A 22869-nucleotide genomic window follows, 5' to 3' on the forward strand; every position below is an offset into this window, starting at 1 on the left:
ATATAGTATACTTATTGAATAAACTTTTTTTTTTTTTTAGGGATAATGATTAAAGTGGTAGGACAATTATTTGTTTTTTTTGGAGAAAAGTTCAGGGATTAAAAAAATACAAAACAGGCCAAAATATGATGTAAACACTAATAGTGATTTACTGTATTTCACAGTAATGGATTATCAAGTGCTTAAAATGAATATCACTTTAATATATCACCATTACAAGAATTGGTAAATATAAATTAATATAGTACTTCAACTTCAGTAGTCAGTCACATATAAAACAAATACAAATTAGAAATATTAATAGACAAGCAGTTTTTTTTTTTTATATGTTCTAATTCATAAAACATTTGAAATGCCACTAAAATGATCCCTGATATTTGTCTTGTCCCAGAGAGTAGATAAACAGAAAAATACATACTAAGACAATGTGATTTCTCCCAAAACAAATCTTGATTGTCCACCTGCAGGGATTGCTGAGGCCCTATGGTCCCCATTACATCATGGATTAGCTTACATTGGACAATATTTATTTTCCTCTTCTGTTCTACTCTAATCAGACAGGGGCGCTATAGATGCCAGTCCCTTGACTGCAATGCACAGCATGAGAGGAAGGCAATCTTGCATCTTACTGATTTCTGTCACAAGTGAATCCTTCTCCTTACGCAGGGTCACATTACAGCAACCGAAGAGTTCAGTAACTTTCTTGAAAACCTTCTCATCGGCTAACACAGCCATCCCTTCGTCCTTCAGTGAGGTGTTCTTGTTGGAAGCCACATTTTGCACCTGCAGGACAATATTGAAGTTATATAGGTAGAGACAGGAAGTCCTTTTGCTTACATTGTTATTTGACCACATTTAAAGAAGTACAGTTATTGAGTTTGAGGGCACTTACAAGCTGGATCAGAGCCTGCAGGGTTGAATAACTACAGCAGGATTCGAGCACAAACAGAGCAGAGTCAGGCATCTCTATATGGGACACGGGGCATAAATGTTTATGAGAACAAAGGTTGGAATTGTGGCTTTAAGTGAAACTACAAAATGATCATTAACCAGATAATACCCCACTCACTCAACTCCTTTGATACAAATCACTACATCCAAGTATCACCTCGTCATAACGGTTCCGATCATTTTATTTTTTAGCATTGAGTAAATTGACATTTCTTTGAGTGCAAGTTTAAGGACTAAGATTATGAGCAACATAATGCCATTTTTTGATAAATATCAATATTCCTGCCATAAGGATAAATGATGGTCCTGCTCAGTCTCTTGAGTGGATCTTCTGCTGATCTATGAAAGGACCCCGAAAAAGCCATTAACAACAATATTAATATGCAAATTCTGCAGTCAAATTCAATCACAATAATATAAAATATATTTGCGACTTTGATCGAAAAGTTTAAAACCTCTATCTGTCTGGAGGACTTGGAAATCTGTCAGACTGGATACATTATTGATGGATACATTAGCCCTGAATCAAGTGTTTCTGCTCACTGTGACGTTATTATTGTATGGAATTTTAAATGTAGTTTTACGTTGTTTTTTTTATTATGCAATTTCACCAATTTAGTTTTGTTAGCTTTCACTCTATGACTATGTTTTAGTGTATTTTTCCCCAGTGTTTTCTGATTCAATTTAGTTTCTTATTTTTCAAAAATGTCATTTTTCTTTTAGTTGTGCTATTTTAGGGCTGCCAAAGTTAATGCGTTTAACTTATATAATTCAAATGTTTAACGCTGTAAAATTTCTCAGGGCAGTATAGTATTATTTCTACCTGTGGCATTTTAAGTGAAGGCAGGTTGTAAAGTTTTAAACTTTACAATATGTGTGAATCAAAAACATTAATTCATGGCAATTTTCATTTAATTTAAGTTACATTTGTAGCTTTGAAATTAGCACAAAGCTATTACATTTGTAAACAGATCAGAAATTAGATATAGATCATGTGAGAAAAAAAAAATACCAATTAAAATTTGTCTTCAAACATATTTTTTAGAATTGTACATTTCCAGAGATGAGCAAATTTCCCCCCAGGAGTTTTCCGCATATCACTGGTGGTCCTTGTACCAGTTTGAGAACCACTTTAACTGAACTTACCCTCTAAAGAGCTGATGAGCAGGTATGTGGCCTTGAGAATGGTGGGATTTTGCTGCGGTCCAGAGAGGTTTGGCTGTTTGGTAGGATCGGTTCCAGCAGCAACCTTCTGCACAAGCTTCAGTGTGGTCTGCAGAGCAGGCATCTCATCAAACATGGTTAGATCAGGCTGCCTTCCACCACACAGGTCCTCTAGCTGAGACAGGGACAAACAGGTCCAGAGATGTCCAACATACATGTCCAACACACAAGTCTCTAAAATATCAGTGTACCCGCAGCATTAACATTTGTCTTCACTGAAATTACTGGACTAGTCAAACGTGTTAATTAGAAGGGTGTGCTCAAAATCTTCTGGTCATATATCGTAGCTAAAAATGTCAAAGATGACCATGAAGATCATGGACCATGCTACTGCATTCGATTATTTCGAAATTCTTAACCAAAAGTATAATGCTGATACATGTTAACTCAAGTATAGAAGTTCTTTAGGCATTGGGTAAATGATCAAAGTGTCTCGGTGCGGACTCACTGCGTTCTCTAGCAGGCTGATGGCTGCTCCATTCTGCAGGAGCAGAGAGATCTGCTGGAAGAGAGCAGACTGGGTGCTGGCCGGGAGTTCAGACAGTACCTTAAACTGGCCCTGTAGTCCATCAAGCTCTGAAGAAAAAGTTGAACAATTGATCATTGGCTGCCCATATTAATCAGCCAATATTTTCAGTTCGAGGTAACATCCTTGCTTAAATGAAAATCTGACAAGTTTACTGTACATATTCCAACTACATTGAGCAAACCAAAAACACTACCAAGTGTTCATACATGCTGGTCATTACAATTGCAAATGGATTGTAATGCATTTGCAATGTCTAATAACACTCTTAATGATTGTAATCTTCTCATAAATAAATGAAACAACAATTATAATACATTATTACACAGCGCTATGGAAAACTCAATTCTGTTGGTCAATAGTTCCATCTAATGGTCTGAAATATCTGAGTAACAACCGCACATTCACATATCAGACTGATCATCCAGTTATTGCAAGTCATCTTTCTTGCTTCTCAGATCACTGTGCAATCTCTACAAGTAAGATAGTAAATTAATTTAAACTCAAATTAATGTTTCATTGCCATTTATTTATTTGGCAAGCAATCTTTACATAATTTCAAAGCAAATCAATACTTAACGTCTATTTATTTATTTGGTTAGTGGCCAAATATACTGTAAATATGTGGGATAATATGCAGTCAGCCAGCTGCCATCACAAAATAAACAACTTCAGGATGATACAAGACCCCTCTGTGACCTGATCCCCCTGTCTGGGTTTATTTTGTGATAACAACTAGCTGACTGCACATTATCCCTTACTTATATACTTACCTATTCATAGTTATAGTCATACCTTAAAACAGAATGCATTTTAACATGACCAACATCAATTTCATCTGGAGAAGTTATAATGTACTACACATATTTATATAAAATATGTATAAAACAGCCCTGCGATGGACTGGCGACCTGTCCAGGGTGTCCCCCGCCTTTCGCCCAATGTTAGCTGGGATAGGCTCCAGCCCCCCGCGACCCCGTACACAGGATAAGCGGTTGACGATGGATGGATGGATGGATGTATAAAACAGATTTGCTTTAAGTGACGAAAGCAAGGTATTCTTATAAAAATGCATAAGATATTTTATTTTGAAATTACACTGTGTAACGATTGAGCAGCGAGGCAGACGAGGAGATGCGGATCCAAATGCAGTTAGACTTTATTTAATAAACAAACAAGTCAACACAAAGGAACAACCCTCAATGGGGAAATAAAACATAAAACCGAAAACTAAACACGATGAAAACAAACAGAGAACTCAGGCAGGGAACACATACCAGGCTAACAACAAACAACGATAGACAAGGACTGAACCAAAAACCAGGGTATAAATACATGAACATAGGAAAAAGGGGCCAATGAACAAACAGAACTCAAACAAGATAACAAGGTGATAAACAGAAGCAAAATGGCAAATTAACGAGGGCAGGTGCAAACAATGAACGTGAACACGAAAGCTAACAGAGAGACTATGGAGTTACACAAGGGACAAAATTGAAAACTAAGGAATGCAAAAGTGACAAAAATGGCAAACAAAAGGGCAACAGTGAAACAAGACAAGGCAAACATAACACACTGGACATGATGTTACTAATCCTTACTTGCTAAATAAAATGGAAGAGCACTAACGTGTTCTTCCTTCTATTTTCACGTGATGTGGGGAGGATGGCAGAGAATGGGCAGATCCGTCATTGGAGTTATCATACAAATTCTTATTATATAATTTAATAGTTTTTCCAGCGTGATTATACAGTATATTTTCATTAGGCCTATGTTCCCCTTAAATTACACCCTGTTGGGCAAAATTACATGGAAATTTGTCGCAAAATGTATTCTGTGCATTTTATATGAATTAAATTATATAAACTTAACTTGTAATGTATTGGATGTTACAAGTGTATGTTATGGCTGTTTATAAACATTGATTTTGTAACTAATCCAAGACCACATTTAATGCTATATGAATATTATAATGGTAAATATATTACAGTACAACCCCTGTGTATAAATTTGGATGTTGATTGTGTTCTAATGCTTTATACTCTTTATGATATAACTATGAATAGGTTTAGTATTATAATATGTTTTATAACAACTATTTATGAGAAATGGTTACATTAAAAGGTGTATTATGCAACATAATGAATAGATTATAATGCATTTGTAATGCCTTTACAATGCATTATAAATATGGGCTTCATAGAATATGATACCAAAGTTTTTAAACTTTAGTATTTTTTCACACTAAATATGACAACAACAAAAAAAGCGAGACGACATAAATAAAAGTAAAAACCTATTCTTAGATTCATAATTGAAATTTTTCTGTAGCAAAGTCTCAGCAGTAACTGTAAAGTGTACAGAAATCCCCAGTGTCTGTTAAATAAACACTCACCAGACAGACTACTGCATTCCACATCCACGTTGTGTGTGAACTGCCCCTAACTTTTAAAGTTTAAAGTTGTTTACATAAAAGTCAGTTCTACTGCTACAATTATTTGACACTCCTTTACAATCCAATAACAAAAGCATTCCCATCAAGCCTTTGATATTACCTTTCTGCAGTTTGTTGCTTGCTATGATAGGTGAAGTATCAATTGGGACAGCATTCTTCACCTTCACTGGCCCATCAACCTCAAACCCGCCGCCTTTGACATCTGGCAGCAGACACAGCTCTAGAGAAAAAGACAAGTCTGGTCAAATCACTGACTATTTATTACAAGGCTCTCTGTAATACTTGATTCTGACTGGTCAATCACATCATTCTGTAGTCAGCTATTTCTGTATAACGACTAAACTGAATGTTTGACCTTTGTTCCTGGCAATCGATCTCCTAAACTGTGCTGACTTAATGTCTGTTGTACCACCCTGTGGTTTATTATCATAACTAATGCATGTAGAATCAGCAGACAATAAATGAACACTAAAACCATAGTGATCATATTGAGCAATAAAGTTTAATAGATGGTTAAATCAATAATTCAATCAACATTGAATCAAATCAATAGTTGAATCACTGCTTAAGTTAAATCAACTTTTATATAGTACAGTAAGCACAGAATAAAAACAGGTGACACTTGATTTTATCCATCAGGAATTGATTGGATTGTGGAAAGTGGGCATGACATTCCTGGATAAAGCCAAACCAGATAAGAGTTTATTACATTTGCTAATGTTAAATCAGAAATGTGGAAATCGGTTTACATTAACATAACAATGTTAACCGTGCAGCCTAAGTGATGTCAGCGGAAAAGTCAAGTAATTTCAGAGGAAGAGCAGGCAATTACATTTTGATAGATTTTTGTCTTTGGAAAAGTATTAGGTAAATAAGGTGTATTTTGATTTCATGTTGACTTATAATGTAAAATGCAAAATTACCATATTGCCCAGTGTGAGCAACCTCCAACTCAATCACGGCGTATGCAACGATGGTTTTCGGGGGAATGTTGAGAGAAACACTAATGTCACTGTCCACAACAGGCTTTCCTTTGTCATTGACTGACACCTATGGAGAAACAAGAGATGCAGACAGGACAGTTTGCGTTGGGCATGTCATACTGGTGCAATGCAGGGAACTCAGAGGATATAGCAGCAGGACCTGACATGTCCACTTGGAATTTTGTTACTGGATAATGATACACCCAAGATTATGTCAATGCAAAAAAAGGTGCATGTTATTTTCTTTGGCTAAATATGGAAGAACAAATTCATTAAAGGTATAGTCCACCCAAAAATGAATATTTTGTCATCATTTACTCACCCACATGTTGTTGTATGACTTTCTTTTGTTCCTTGGAACACGTTAAGAAATTAGTCCCCATTCATTTTCAGTGCATCTTTTTTTTTCCCCATACAATGAAAGTGTTGGTGACTGAGGCTAACCTTCTGCCAAACATCTCATTTTGTGTTCCACAGAAGAAGAAAAAAGACAAAACAAGGGTGAGTAAATGGTGACTGAAGTATGGACTATCCCTTCTGTAATAATGCTAAAGGTGATCGCTTTAGTAAGAGTCGATGGCTTAGGATGTTTCCATCTCAGGACACACCTTTATCTTCTTATTGAAGCCAAACATTCCAGTACAGGTGCCATTCTCCTGAACCTCTTCAGTGACTGTGCAGGGATCAGTGGTGATGATTCGTTCCTTCACTAATGCCAACACCTCCCTGGGCTGCTCGCGTATCTGCTGAACCAGAGAGTGCTGCAGGTCCAGAACTCTACACAAACCACAAGCAGAGCATTAAATTGTGAGAAGAGTATCACATGACTTTTTTGTCCAACATGTTTTGACCTACATGTGTAAATGTAAAACAGAAAGAGAATATGTAAGTGGTTTACTTTAAGAGAGTTATTTGTTTCTGATCTGACCCTTCAAATACGTTGGTGCATCAGAATGTTCATGTTGATTTTAGATAAAAATGAAAATCGCTAAAGTTATAACCATATATAAAACTGGAGATAGACATACCTTTTCAAATTATAGGCCTGTTTCTTTGCTTTCACAGTTTTCAAAAATATTGGAAAAATTATTTTATTCAAGATTAAATTATTTTGTTATCAAATACAACATATTAAGTAAAAAACAATATGGGTTTAGAAGTAATAGAACAACCTCACATGCATTAATAGAATTTGTGGAGAAAATATCTAATGCAATAGAAAATAAACAATACACAGTTGGGGTATTTTTAGACCTTAAAAAAGCATTTGACACTGTCGACCATGACATCTTAATAGAGAAACTGAAAAAATATGGAGTAAGAGGGGTAGCTCACTCTTGGATAAGTAATTACTTAGAGAAAAGGCATCAATATGTCCAAATAGATAATTGCAAGTCACAACTGATGCAGGTGTAACATGTGGGGTTCCCCAAGGCTCTGTGCTGGGCCCATTGCTTTTTCTGTTATACATTAATGATATATGTGAGGTTTCCAAAGTATTACAACTGATATTATTTGCGGATGATACAAACTTATTTTGTTCTGGTGACAATCTGAAACAACTTTTGGATACAATGGGAAAAGAAATGGCACTGTTAAAAAATTGGTTTGATTCGAATAAACTAACGTTAAATATAAGTAAAACAAAATTTATTGTATTCGGCAATCGTTTATCGAATACAATAGGTAAATTAATGATTAATGAAGTTGAAATAGAAAGGGTATCAGCTACTACATTTCTTGGAGTAATTATAGACAATAAATTAAATTGGAAGCCCCATATATCTTATATTAAGAACAAGATTTCAAAGTCAATTGCAATATTATATAAAGTTAAAGATTTCTTAAATGAAAAATCATTATATACTTTGTATTGTTCCCTTGTGCTTCCATACATTATTTATTGTGTGGAAGTATGGTGAAATACATATAAAACAAACACCAATCCAATATTTATGCTTCAAAAGAGAGCATTACGAATAGTAAAGAACCACCTATAGGGAGCCAACAAACTCCCTTTTTATTGAATTAAAGGCTCTAAAGTTTAAAGAATTAGTACAACTAAAAACATTACAAATCATGTACAAAGCAAAAAACCATCAATTGCCAGAAAGTATCCAAGGGTTGTTCACAGAAAGAGAATGCCAACATGATTTAAAGGGAACTTGTATATTTAAAAGGAACCAAGTGAGGACCAATGCAAAATACCATTGTATTTCAGTTAAAGGTGTACATTTATGGAATAACTGTCATGAGGAACTAAAAATATGTGGGACACTTAGTAAGTTAAAGAAACTATTTAAAAATAATGCATGGAAATTATATGAAACAATGTAAAGAGTGATAAATGAATAAGCTGTTTTTGTTGTATTTTGGATTGTGCAATTGTATTGCATAGGGAATACTAATGTTTTTGTATTCTGTTTAGATTTGTCTGTCAACATTATATTGATGTAAGACAATACGTATTTTTATTTTATTTGATTAAAATATGAGATTTTCAAAAAGGGTAGGCATTATAAGCAAGAGCTTCAGCCTACACCTGTTTCAGACTGAAGGAAATATGCTGTTGTTTGTCAGCTCAACTGTGTTGAAACTAAGTTGTCTGTCTGAAATAAATAAACCAAACTTCAAACTTCAAAACTTGATTAATAAAATAATAAATTTATTTAAATAAAATCAGCTACTTTAGATGTTAGAACATCAAGCCCACTTGTGCACCTCTTTGTTTAAAATTGTTTTACGTGCAGGTGATACTATTGACCAAGATTATGTAAAGAAAAATATTTAAAAAGTTTAAAACGCATGTGCTATACAAATCCCTTTGATACATTTTTGAAAGTTTCTCATAACGTTTTCAACAAAAGTTTTGATTTGATCACTCTAAAATGACAAGTTGTTAGATAATAATAATATAATAAAAAGTAAAACAGTTTCCATAAACCTTAAAAACCATGATTTTATACTTGTTACACTTATTTTTTACCAAACAACATTAATGTATTTTAAGGAAAATAAAAACAATGTCAAATTAACTATCTGATAATTTTGAGATTTACTGACCGCAAGATACTTATTCTGATCACAATTAATTGATTTAATTGTACCCTTATTATTATTATCTAAAACTTTTAAGCATATTTTAAGGAAAATAAAAGGTCAACTTATCTGATATTTTAAGAGACTGAGCATGACAGTCACGAGGGCCTTTCTGTGATTTTATATTTTATGGTTTTCTTGTAACATGACAACAAAATGTCTTCCTACCTGTTGGTTATCCCAGACAAACTTTAATTTGGTGACCAAATGAGTTTCAAATATGAATAATATTTTAAAACAAAACTGCTTAAAACTACTTCTGAAATAATTATAAAATATTATGCCACACTACAAGTTTTATTAGCAATATATTTTGTCTTCTTAATGATTTCAGGACGGTTACACCTTGACATATGTTAAGCCCTTCAAATATTCAGAAACGTAATGATGTTCATCATAGTAAAAGTGTATAAGTCATTGACATGAATGAACCCCTGCATTTTTTTAAATTATAATTTTAACAGATTAATATGCCTATAGTAAATGAGCATTGCTTAATTGACCCATATAACAAGGTTATCTCATCTTAATTAGCATAGCAAATTAATTACAGACTTAAAGCCTGAATCTAAGATCAAATATTGGAATTCAAGAAGGGGAGTTTTCATGGAAAATGGTTATATATATATATATATTTTAAACAAACACCACGCAATGCACTTTCACTTCCCTAATGTTCATGTTAATGTTCATCTACACCAGTAGTAGGGGTTAGATTCCTTTCATTTTGAACCATATCCCAGAAAATATTCCTTAAAATCACTGTGTGTTGCTCACAGCTGACCGAGCTCTACAAGGCAGTGATGCATTGATGGTCAGTCAATTACCTAGATTTGGAGTTCTGTAACAGCTTCTGGACATCCACCTCCTGTTTCTTGAGTTTTCCAAATGATGACTGAAGTTTGGTTGAGCAGCTCCCCCCTACATTAAGGCTCTCGGTCCCAATTTCTGCTTCAACACTTCCACCTTTGTTATCCACGACTTTGCCACTATAGGTCAAAAAGTCAGTCTCAACCACAACTAGAAACAAAAAGAAAATGTATCATTAGCTCTTACACACATATGCAAAAACAAACAAACAAACAAACCGAGAGATTCAAGCTGGTTATTTTGATGACAAAATGTTATTTTGATGACAAATTGAAAGAACGAGTTTCATAAAAATAGCTTCTTTTATAAACTGGCTTTCAAGAGGGACATTTGTCAGATTAAGTTCACGATTTGGGGATATGCACGGTCATGTTTATCTATCTAAAAGGAATTGGAATATGACTGAATTGGTGTTGTTTGGAATAGTTCACCCAAAAATGTAAATTCTCTCATAATTTACTCACCCTCCTGACATCCCAGATGTGTATGATTTTATTTCTTCAGCAGAACACAAATGAAGATTTTTAGAAGAATATTTCAGCACTGTAGGTCCATACAATGCAAGTGAATGTGTGGCAAAATTGTGAAGCTGCAAAAAGCACATAAATACAGCATAAAAGTAATCCATAAGACTCCAGTGTTTAAATCCATGTCTTCAGATGTGAAATGACAGGTGTGAGTGAGAAGCAGATTAATATTCAAGTCATTTTTTGTCACAAATTCTCCTCCCTGCCCAGAAGGTGGCGATATGTACAAAGAACGTGAATCACCAAAATCAGAAAAGTAGAAAGTGAAAGTGAAGGAAAAGGACTTAAATATTTATCTTTTTCTCACTCACACCTATCATATTGCTTCTGAAGACTTGGATTAAACCACAATAGTCGTCTGGAGATTTTTTATGTTGCCCTTATGTGGATTTTGTAGGTTCAACATTTTGGCACCCATTCACTTGCAATTTATGGACCTAGAGAGCAGATGAAAGAAAGTTTACACATCTGGGATGGCATGAGAGTGAGTACATTTTGAGAGAATTTTTATTTTTGGGTGAACCAACCCTTTAAGCATATAACTACTACATACTAACCATAAAATACTTTGGCATTAAGACATTTAATCGCACTTTGTCCTTTTGAAGACAGTGAATGCTTTTTTTTCCTTTCAGATTTAACTCACTTATATTATTCAATTTTTACAAATTTTGGCACCAAAAGTGCGACAAAAAAAGTCAGAAACACCCTCACACAATGTTACGGTGTATGTTCATCATAACTGAACTTTTAACCATGAACTTTTCAGCATAAGGGTTGCTCTGTACCTGGACTTATAGGATCTCCAAGGAGCACATCACTTAATTTGAAGTCAGTCGGCAGGTACTTGGGCCTCTGCCAGAACCAGATGCGCTTGCGCCTGATGACCAGTGCCAGAGGAACCAGACTGTCTGAGTCGTTCAGACGGGACACGGGGATCAGAGTACCATCAGGGTCTATCTCAGAGAGCAGGTTCTTTGTGGCTTTGGCAAACATCTCTGATGCTGTCAGGGAGGATCCGCTGGAAGAAATAGCACAAAATTGTCATTAGTGCAGTTAAGTTCAGAGCATTACTTCTGAAGCCACAAACAGCACTAACAAAAAGCTACCAATAAATATCACTTTTACTGACAATATAATTCTTGTACATGTGCCATCGTAGTCTCATGGTATTCTTTGAAGCACCTTGGAGTACGATCTGAATACCATGGATATGGTAAACTACACTACATGTTGTCATTGCTTTATCATACCAATAAACTGACACCAACAGCTATCTTATGCTGATTCATTATTTAAAATGTTACATTGGTGTCCACATTATGCGAAAGAATTCATTCAGAGGCGCTCTTATTCTCTATCCTAATCATTTCCACTCTTCACAACAAACTAACACAAAGTGCACTGAATTAATATTTAAGTAAACAATACAACTTTACAGACAAGGAAAAACTTGTGAATGAATACCCAGCGCTTACCGTCTTCTGATCACGTCTCAGACAACAAACACAGTGTGAACTGTGAAACAAACAGAAGAACAGCGGGCGATGGCACTGTTTTACATGCCTCTTAGCCCCGCCCACATGCATTCCATTTGCTTGCTTTCACACAACTAATATTTCATTTTCGCTTTCATAGAATAGATGAAGAATAGAGGAGATGCTTCAGTGTGCTGAATAAACTGATTTTGTGAGGAAACAGCTAATCACTTAATGAACTGACTACCTGTTAGCCAATCTTCAACATGTTTTACACTAAAAAATCCTTTTGGAGTAAATTATTTGTGTCGTTTTCTACGATAAATTAACGTTTTATAAGAGAATACTAGGAAATGTTGCGACAGGTCGTTATCAGTTTACGGCTTACATCATTCATTGTTATGACATCCGCAAATGGTGACTTACTGTCGTAAAACGATGGACGTTATCCTCTCTTCTGCGGAAGAAACGTTGAGATTGCTATTTCAGTATAGAAGTCTCTAGGTTTTCTTTTGTCTCTTGGAAAAAAGGGTGTACTGTTTTTTTATTTGATAATTGCTTCAAATACGTTTTCAATTAATCATGAGCATAATATTTTTAAAACGTATTTGACAAAAGATAACAAAATGTATTGCACAACTAATGAATAGCTTATTGGCTATGTTATATGATCAGTCAACTGTGTTTGAATTAATTGAACCTTTCCAGTATTTATTTCACTGCATCTTTTCATGTGCATTCTTCGAGATTTTAGCTTACATTATTAACAGCCCTTTAATTTACATACTGCACCTTTAATCGCATATTGTCATAAAGCAGGTGGGTAATATAACAAGCAGGCCAATTTGTGACTCTTGGGAACAAATGCCATAAGATTTTTCCATTATTGCTACTGTGGATATACGTATATACAGGTGCTGGTCATATTAGAATATCATCAAAAAGTTGATTTCAGTAATTCCATTCAAAAAGTGAAACTTGGATATTATATTTATTCATTACACACAGACTGATATATTTCAAATGTTTATTTCATTTAATTGTGATGAATAAAACTGACAACTAATGAAAATCCCAAATTCAATATCTCCGAAAATTAGAATATTACTTAAGACCAATACAAAAAAAGGATTTTTAGAAAAGTTGGCCAACTGAGAATTATGAACATGAAAAGTAGGAGCATGTACAGCACTCAATACATAGTTGGGGCTCCTTTTGCCTGAATTACTGCAGCAATGCGGCATGGCATGGAGTCGATCAGTCTGTGGCACAGACTCTGGGACCTTGATTTCCAAAGGAAATGCAAAATGTACTTTCATCAGAGAACATAACTTTGGACCACTCAGCAGCAGTCCAGTCCTTTTTGTCTTTAGCCCAGGCGAGACGCTTCTGACGCTGTGTCTTGTTTAAGAGTGGCTTGACACAAGGAATGCGACAGCTGAAACCCATGTCTTGCATACGTCTGTGCGTGGTGGTTCTTGAAGCACTGACTCCAGCTGCAAATCCACTCTTTGTGAATCTCCCCCACATTTTTGAATGGGTTTTGTTTCACAATCCTCTCCAGGGTGCGGTTATCCCTATTGCTTGTACACTTTTTTCTACCACATATTTTCCTTCCCTTCGCCTCTCTGTTAATGTGCTTGGACACAGAGCTCTGTGAACAGCCAGCCTCTTTAGCAATGACCTTTTGTGTCTTGCCCTCCTTGTGCAAGGTGTCAATGGTCGTCTTTTGGACAGCTGTCAAGTCAGCAGTCTTCCCCATGATTGTGTAGCCTACAGAACTAGACTGAGACACCATTTAAAGGCCTTTGCAGGTGTTTTGAGTTAATTAGCTGATTAGAGTGTGGCACCCGGTGTCTTCAATATTGAACCGTTTCACAATATTCACATTTTCTGAGATACTGATTTTGGGGTTTTTCATTAGTTGTCAGTTATAATCATCAATTAAAAGGAATGAACACATGAAATATATCAGTCTGTGTGGAATGAATGTATACATTATCCAAGTTTCACTTTTTGAATGGAATTACTGAAATAAATCAACTTTTTGATGATATTCTAATTATATGACCAGCACCTGTATATATATGGATTTGTTCATTCTTCATATGGATTAATATATTTTTATAAAATATTCAGCGATTGTTAGCTACAGAGGGGAAAGTTTTGAATATCTGTTGTAGGGATTCACTTCCCTATTTGCATTTATGATCAAAATACTATTTAAATTTTCATTACAACACATTACACAGTGCATGATAACAGTTCAAATGAATGCAGAGATAAATAGAAAATAATATTCTTAGCAAACTCCTAAATATTTATACACTGTGCATAATTTCAAATATTCAGAACATTGAAACCTCTGAAAATACCTGCATGTCTGCTTTCCTCACCCAGAAAACGGCTGCTGATAATTTCTTTGGGCATCTCCACTGACTCCACATGACACAGATGAGGGTATTGCGCAACACTAGCTTCAGCATTTGTCTGATTATGACAGACGAAAAGTCATGCAATTGCAAGGTATCTCATGCTAAATTATGTTTAGCGTTGATCAACAAAATATATAAAAAGGACAGACGCCAATGTAAAATATACGTCATATTTGAGTTAAAGCTTCATAATAATACCAGATTTCGAAAATGTCACTCTGAAAAACAGTGTACAAAATATGTCGCAAGTAAACCAATTTCAACCAGGTATTAGTTAAAAGGAAAAAAAAGAAGAGTTTTCTAGATAGACATTCAAAATGGTGGTGTACATTTTATAAATGTCTCATAAAATGTGTCACAGTAACTAGAGTGTAATACTATACTACACTCACCTAAAGGATTATTAGGAACACCATACTAATACTGTGTTTGACCCCCTTTCGCCTTCAGAACTGCCTTAATTCTATGTGGCATTGATTCAACAAGGTGCTGAAAGCATTCTTTAGAAATGTTGGCCCATATTGATAGGATAGCATCTTGCAGTTGATGGAGATTTGTGGGATGCACATCCAGGGCACGAAGCTCCCGTTCCACCACATCCCAAAGATGCTCTATTGGGTTGAGATCTGGTGACTGTGGGGGCCATTTTAGTACAGTGAACTCATTGTCATGTTCAAGAAACCAATTTGAAATGATTCGAGCTTTGTGACATGGTGCATTATCCTGCTGGAAGTAGCCATCAGAGGATGGGTACATGGTGGCCATAAAGGGATGGACATGGTCAGAAACAATGCTCAGGTAGGCCGTGGCATTTAAACGATGCCCAATTGGCACTAAGGGGCCTAAAGTAAACATCCCCCACACCATTACACCACCACCACCAGCCTGCACAGTGGTAACAAGGCATGATGGATCCATGCTCTCATTCTGTTTACGCCAATTTCTCTACCATCTGAATGTCTCAACAGAAATCGAGACTCATCAGACCAGGCAACATTTTTCCAGTCTTCAACTGTCCAATTTTGGTGAGCTCTTGCAAATTGTAGCCTCTTTTTCCTATTTGTAGTGGAGATGAGTGGTACCCGGTGGGGTCTTCTGCTGTTGTAGCCCATCCACCTCAAGGTTGTGCGTGTTGTGGCTTCACAAATGCTTTGCTGCATACCTCGGTTGTAACGAGTGGTTATTTCAGGCAAAGTTGCTCTTCTATCAGCTTGAATCAGTCGGCCCATTCTCCTCTGACCTCTAGCATCAACAAGGCATTTTTGCCCACAGGACTGCCGCATACTGGATGTTTTTCCTTTTCACACCATTCTTTGTAAACCCTAGAAATGGTTGTGTGTGAAAATCCCAGTAACTGAGCAGATTGTGAAATACTCAGACCGGCCCGTCTGGCACCAACAACCATGCCACGCTCAAAATTGCTTAAATCACCTTTCTTTCCCATTCTGACATTCAGTTTGGAGTTTAGGAGATTGTCTTGACCAGGACCACACCCCTAAATGCATTGAAGCAACTGCCATGTGATTGGTTGATTAGATAATTGCATTAATGAGAAATTGAACAGGTGTTCCTAATAATCCTTTAGGTGAGTGTATATTTGTCCTTAAAGTAAAAGTCACTGAAATAATCATAAATAATTAGTAAAGAATAAAATTAACTTGTCACAGGAAATTAAACTTTTCTAAACTCAACGACACAATGTTGCTGCAAAAAACAGCAGGAAATATTTTGATGGTTTAAGGTTATTTACTCCTGCGTTCATATCTACAGTTGTTATGGGAATGTTTTTTAAAGCTCTAAAAACACAGAAAATCCCCAGCCCACCAGATCTGAGACTTTGAAATAAATCTGAAATAAAATCAACTGAGTGATCTTTGAAATGAGTCTTTATTAAAGGAAAGAGGAAAAGCTGCAGTGGTCAACACCCAAGTAGCTCTCGTCTAGTGCGTAGTTCAGAGTGAAATGAGCACAGGTTACAGGTCGAACTGTGTGGAAGTTTTAAAACACTGCCAGGCTCACATGTGTGGTGGTAATGCCAAGTACTGTCAGTCTAATGAAGAGGTTAAGATGAATATAAATATTTCTAAGAGACCCTTAAACGTCACCTCTTGTTCATTCAATAATCTCAGAATAAATGGCTTTTGTAAAATTACAATACTTTGTAATGATACATTTAAATTGATGAGAAGTTCTAGTAAAGACTCAGTCTTAAGTATATAATAGTAAATAAGGCATTAGACAGATGTGGAATTCATACTCTAATGTACAGTTGACAGTTTCCTTTTAAGAGGTAGACAACGCAGTTCTGTTCTGACAACAACATACTACATTATGTTTTAGGCTGAGTTTCAAAGTTCTCTTCAGTTATTTGCAGTACCACATTTAGCCACAAGAGATCCTAACCCACCAGTTTTTGTGTTGTTTCTTGTGCTCTGACTGTATTGTGTACAGCAACAAAACAAGAATATGAACTGGGACAAGATTGCATATTTCTCCTACTTTCAAGGGATCAATTTGCATCAAAGAAACTAAAATAGATAATGTAACCATATTAAGGTAACTGAACTACTGAGACATTAAATAAAGAATATTAAAGGATCCGTTCAACCAAAAGTGAAAATGCTGTCATCATTTACTTTCCCTTCATGTTGTTTGAAACCCATACAACTGTCTTTCAGAAGAACACATTAAGCCTCAGTCACCATTCACTTTCATTGTGTCTTTCTGCCATACAGTGAAAGTGAACTGTGACTGAGGGTGTCAGTCCATCACATTTCTGCCTAACATGTTCTTTTGAGTTCTAAAAAAGAAAGCAATGGGTTTGTATTGATATGAAGGTGAAAGTTATATTCCTTTAAGATGTTATATGAAATGATAGCATTCTCAGTCAAAGCTCTGGTGTGGTTCCCTCTGTCACTCTTAAATTTAACAGCCAGTTTTTCTTCATCAGCTCTCTCAGTCTTGACATCACTCAAAGAGGTGTTTTCTCTTGATGTTGTTATGTTGGCCAGAACAAAAAAAGAGCAGGCAGCAGTGAACAAAAAAGAGCAGGCAGCAGTCAGCACAGATAAATATTGGCTGCCTCGGAGTTACCAGAGAACCGGACAGTCAAGACTGCTGAATCCAGGATCTTTCCTCAACTCCCAGTAAGAGTTGTTGCTCATCCAAATGTCATCTTTGGACTTTCTATTGGTGAAAAAACAGCAAACATTTCATTATGAAGGGACTTTTGTAAAGGTGATGAAACTGGAATAGCAGTAGTCTCTCAAGCTAAGATTAATATAGATCACTCACTGAGACAAAAGAACGGCTTTATTAAAAAAAAAATACAATATATATATATATATATATATATATATATATATATATATATATATATATATATATATATATATATATATATATATATATATATTAAAGGGATACCCCCCAAAAAAAAAGACAATTCTGTCATAATTTACTCACCTTCATGTTCTTCCAAACCTGTCTGACTTTCTTCCATGGAACAGATAATATCCAGGCCACTCTATTCCATATAATATTAGTAAATAGAGCCTTGCTTGTCTGGTTTGGAACTGCTAATTGCTTAGAGTGACAGTTGTTATTAAAGGGCACCTATTATGGAATTTTGAAAATTACCTTTCATGTAGTGTGTAACATAGATTTAAGTGAACAAAAACATCCTGCAAAGCTTTATATATGAAAGTTCACCGTAAAAAAATTATTGTCTCTCAAAAGTAGGAGTCGACTGAGTCAATGTAATGAATCGATTTTCCAATGAGTCATTTTCCTTTTCGTTGTGACGTCAAGACGAAAAATTATCAAATTGGCCGCGCCCACTCATTACGTGCGCAGACACAAGAGCATGTGAAGAATCAGTGGCTAGAGTTTATATTTACAACTATACCACACAAGTATAGCCCGAACCTTGTGCTGTGTTCACGTCATTTTAATGATGTTTGCTTTACGAACATGAATGCTTTCAAGTGTGGATTCGCGAGCCGGTTGATACTGAAGGAAGGTTCAGTACCAAGTTTATTTGGATCAGCTTCCTCCTCCGAATCACAACCTGTAAGTATTATTAATAATTGTTGCTTTTATGTGTTTTTTAGCATACTTAATAAGTATTTGTGTGTGTTGTGTAAGTTACGCTCAGCGCAGCTTCTAGGTCTCCAATGTCAATTTTTTTGAAATATGTGAAATGTTTGTCGATGTTATTTGAGTTGTTATAAAGAATAGAGCAATAACTTGTAGTAATGCAGTGCTTTACCAATATGTTTATGCGTTGGGCTAACGCAAACAATAACTGATTGGTGTTTACCACCGAACTTTGGGCTATGATCGCTAACATAAATCAACTCAAATTCCTTCTCTGATTTAGATTTTTTTACTACAAAGCGGTGAAGGGCTTTCCGTTTCCGACAATCTCTGCACAGAGTATACCAATCACAACTGACTGGGTCATCTGGCCAATCACCGCAGATTAGCATCACGCAAAGAAGGGGTTTGGAAAAATGAGTCGTTGAACGAATCATTTGGGAGTCGGTGAGCAAATCAGGTAAACATAAATGCATATTATAAGACAACAAAAGTGTTTTTTGTCATTGCATGCATGTAAAACTGTTGTTGGGGACTCCCAAAACAATATTAGAGAGCTACAGTGGATGACACATTTTTAAGTGATAATGACTTAATATTGAGTTTGTTCCCATAAAGCTACAGTATCATATGGCTTCAGAGGACTTGTAATAAATAATGGGCTTCTTCTATTATACTTGTATGGTGCTTTTTTTCATCTTGAAGCTTGACAACCATAGCCCTCCTTCACTTTTAGTATATAAGCAATAGTGGACAAGATATTCTTCCAAAAATCATATTTTTTGCACATTGGATGGACCAAAAGTTGTACAGAGTAAATTATGACAGAATTTTCATTTATGGGTGAACAATTCCTTTAACAATGAACTTGCTACAAAATAACTTATAACTATATTTATTTAGGATAAACAGTGACAGTGCAGATTAAGTAGGACTGTTGGTTCGTACTGGAAGAATCGAGGTTGATGTGTCCTTTGATTCTCCTCCAGGACTCTTCGTCTCTCCCGTTGAAGCTGCTCAATCCTCTGTTTTTGCACTTCTGCAGCTTCAACGTTCCCTTCCTCCAATAACCTACAATCACAAACAGTCTCATATTAAATCATTTTGTCCTTCACAGCGCAGCTGATGCAGTGATGTCATCTTCTGGTGGCCCTAAAGGTTCCGTCTGCTGTGACACATTTATGCCCTCGAATGGTGTGTTCACATCATGTCGGAAATTCCGTAAATACAAGTTGTGAATTCTATGAAATTCTATGTGAATTCTATGAATTCTATGAAAATTCTGACTTGACAGTCGTGACATTATGTGAAAAGAACCAATATGGTTTGATATTCTATCTTATTAGGCCATGGTTACCTAGGGCACTGTCTTTGTTCTCAAACATTTTGTAACAACATATTGAGGTGAATAAATGAATTAATGCAGTGATAAATATTTTTCTTTATCAACAACAAATCCCTTTTGGCATTATGAATTTTGTTGTCATAGAAACGGATAACTTTGGAGTTCCCAGGACATAAATGGCTCATCTTGTAATTACAGTAATTTGTACACGACGTGAATGCAGCATAAGTAGGGATGTCAAAATGTGCAGGTAATTTGATAAAAAGTCAATCCCAATATATATATATATATAAATTTACAATACCTGTTTTTCATACAATAGTATGAATGAAAGCTGAACTCATGAATATGATTACGACTGTCCTAGGGTTTTTTTTTAATATTTTGGGCTAATTGAAATTGGATCAATAACTGTAAATTTGTCACTATGACAACCCCACGTAACAAACTTCTTCAAGCTGGTAGTATAAACTTTCCTTGAAAGCTAAACAACATGGATGAAGGGTTTTACCTCTGGTCAAGTCGTAGCCTTGTGTCTGTGGGTGGAAGAAATTGTTTGGTAACGAGGTCAAGCTCATTTAGCTCCATAGCAAACTTGGTGAAACCGTAGTACTGCTCATAGTCTGGAGACATTGGATCTGCACACACACACACACACACACACACACACACACACACACACACACACACACACACACACACACACACACACACACACACACATGTTGTGTTTCCATGTTTTATGGGGACTTTCCATAGACATAATGGTTTTTATACTGTACAAACTTTATATTCTATCCCCTAAACCTAACCCTACCCCTAAACCTAACCCTCACAGAAAACATTCTGCATTTTTACATTTTCAAAAAACATAATTTAGTATGATTTATAAGCTGTTTTCCTCATGGGGACCGACAAAATGTCCCCACAAGGTCAAAAATTTCGGGTTTTACTATCCTTATGGGGACATTTGGTCCCCACAAAGTGATAAATACACGCTCACACACACACACACACACACACACACACACACACACGTAGTGTTTCCATGTTTTATGGGGACTTTCCATACATATAATGTTTTTTATACTGTACAAACTTTATATTCTATCCCCTAAACCTAACCCTATCCCTAAACCTAACCCTCACAGAAAACTTTCTGCATTTTTACATTTTCAAAAAACATAATTTAGTATGATTTATAAGCTGTTTTCCTCATGGGGATCAACAAAATGTCCCCACAAGGTCAAAAATGTCGGGTTTTACTATCCTTATGGGGACATTTGGTCCCCACAAAGTGATAAATACACGCTCACACACACACACACACACACACACACACACACACACACACACACACACACGTACGCACGCACGCACACACACAAACACCTACATAAGGTAATCTTTCATATATATATTCTGAAATACTGATAAATCTAATCAATTAATAAACACAAACAGCAGGGTTGTGCATCATTCCAAATTAAATTGAAAATGACTTTTAAATTCCATTTCCTGATTTTTTATAGAGGTAGCAAAGAGAAAGTAAAGGAATTAAAAATAAATGGAATTAAAAATAAATTATTTAGATATAATGCAAAATATCCTGAAAGAAAAGAATCTGCTGTCATTGAAGTTTTAATAATACATTTAATTTTTCAGTAAGAATTGACCAAAAACATGTTATCATACACACAACATATTATGGGGTATTCTCAGAAATGGATTATAATATTAATGAATCTTTAAAATGCCACCTTTAGAAATGTGCATTTATATATGTATATATACATGGATATACTGTATAATCGATGAATAATTAATTTAATAGAATGCGTAAATTTACCCAAAAGTCTTCAAAATGTAGCCAAATAACATGAAACAGCTTTCAAGATAGAACCCTTAAAAAGACCACCTGAGAAGTTATTTTGAGTTCTGTTCTTGAGCTGATAAGAAGGAACTACACATCTGTTTGTAGATTTGGACAAATGAAAGTTAAAATGTATAAATTGCATTTCGATCAATCCCAATTCAACCTCAATCATTGTCAATTCAATTCAAATTCCAACTCATTGGAAGGTAGACAATTCTTAGATCCCAACCCTGCTAAAAAGAGGGCAGACTAAAGTGTGTGTCTTGTTTCATACTCATCCTCCAGATGCAAGAAGCAGAGGGTGGGGTGCCGCAGTATATACCCTCGTGCCATTTGCCAAACAGCTTGTGGATGACCTTGCCTTTGTGGTCGGTGACTGCACCCTCCACTTCGTTCATGCTCGAGTTCCAGTACTTCGCCTGGAAAGCACACAAGCAAATTTGACCATAAGAGCACCTCTGAATAAGGCAAACAATGTTAACAAGCGCATACACATTTAAACAAGACTGTCTGTGTTAATTACATTGCTACTGTACAAATGTCACTAGTGCAGAAGTGCTTATATTTCTGTAGAATAACAGAATGATTAGAGCATCTAGTCTAGGTTTACAAGGATTCACTAATGTTAGGATATAATGAACTGTGATATTCAACAGTAGCTGCTGCAGGCAGGTCAAATGCACTGGAGTGCTCTCCAGAAGATGTCATCATTGAGTCAGAGATGTATCAGTGCTCTTCACTTCAACCAGATCTAATGAAACCCATGGAAGTTGAATCATGAATTATCTCACTTTTGTAGAATCTCATTCTCTCAAATTTTTCTGTTTTTATTTATCTTGCTCCCCTTTTCCCTAATTGAGCTCTTTCTCCTCTGATTGCTCTTTCTCTCTCTGTTGCTCTCTCTCTCTCCTTCTCTCCCTCACAGAGGCCAGACCTGAAGTCCTTAAAGGCTGCTAGAAGTCTCTGAAAACCTCAGCATTTGAGTTCAATTATCTCCCTAGC

At 35.7% G+C, this 22869-nt stretch overlaps 2 protein-coding genes across 7 annotated transcripts in view; both read right to left on the reverse strand.

The window, feature by feature from the left end:
- Positions 1-165: 165 nt before the first annotated feature.
- LOC127658240 (gasdermin-E-like) lies at positions 166-12475 on the reverse strand. The gene is made up of 10 exons (XM_052147435.1): positions 12114-12475; positions 11424-11656; positions 10066-10258; positions 6748-6916; positions 6080-6206; positions 5257-5376; positions 2624-2751; positions 2098-2290; positions 893-966; positions 166-783 (listed from the first exon to the last, which is right to left on the reverse strand). The coding sequence occupies exons 2-10, from the start codon at positions 11629-11631 to the stop codon at positions 550-552; spliced, it is 1446 nt and encodes a 481-aa protein (XP_052003395.1). The 5' UTR covers positions 11632-11656; positions 12114-12475; the 3' UTR covers positions 166-549.
- A 3947-nt stretch (positions 12476-16422) lies between these two features.
- The window catches only part of LOC127657839 (oxysterol-binding protein-related protein 3-like), a 116486-nt gene continuing 110039 nt past the window's right edge, over positions 16423-22869 (reverse strand). For 5 of the 6 annotated variants that reach the window (XM_052146771.1, XM_052146775.1, XM_052146774.1 and 2 more), the window contains 4 exons: positions 22142-22286; positions 20503-20629; positions 19595-19717; positions 16423-17734 (listed from right to left, as the gene is read on the reverse strand). In XM_052146771.1, coding sequence (XP_052002731.1) covers positions 17638-17734; positions 19595-19717; positions 20503-20629; positions 22142-22286 — 492 coding nt within the window. In that variant the 3' untranslated portion in view covers positions 16423-17637. The remainder of the gene's footprint in view (positions 17735-19594; positions 19718-20502; positions 20630-22141; positions 22287-22869) is intronic. The other variant, XM_052146773.1, reaches the window with a different exon arrangement.

Source organism: Xyrauchen texanus, chromosome 17 (assembly GCF_025860055.1).
Source record: "Xyrauchen texanus isolate HMW12.3.18 chromosome 17, RBS_HiC_50CHRs, whole genome shotgun sequence".
In the NCBI taxonomy this organism is placed as follows: domain Eukaryota; kingdom Metazoa; phylum Chordata; class Actinopteri; order Cypriniformes; family Catostomidae; genus Xyrauchen; species Xyrauchen texanus.

What these genes read in the sequence shown, in the direction of transcription:
- LOC127658240 (XM_052147435.1), bottom strand. Translation starts at nt 11,631, where the DNA reads ATGTTTGCCAAAGCCACAAAGAACCTGCTCTCTGAGATAGACCCTGAT. An exon ending in GCTTCAATAAGAAGATAAAG is followed by an intron (nt 6,207 to 6,747) that starts GTGTGTCCTGAG and finishes GTTTCTCCATAG; the next exon opens with GTGTCAGTCAATGACAAAGG. An exon ending in GCTCATCAGCTCTTTAGAGG is followed by an intron (nt 967 to 2,097) that starts GTAAGTTCAGTT and finishes TGTCCCATATAG; the next exon opens with AGATGCCTGACTCTGCTCTG.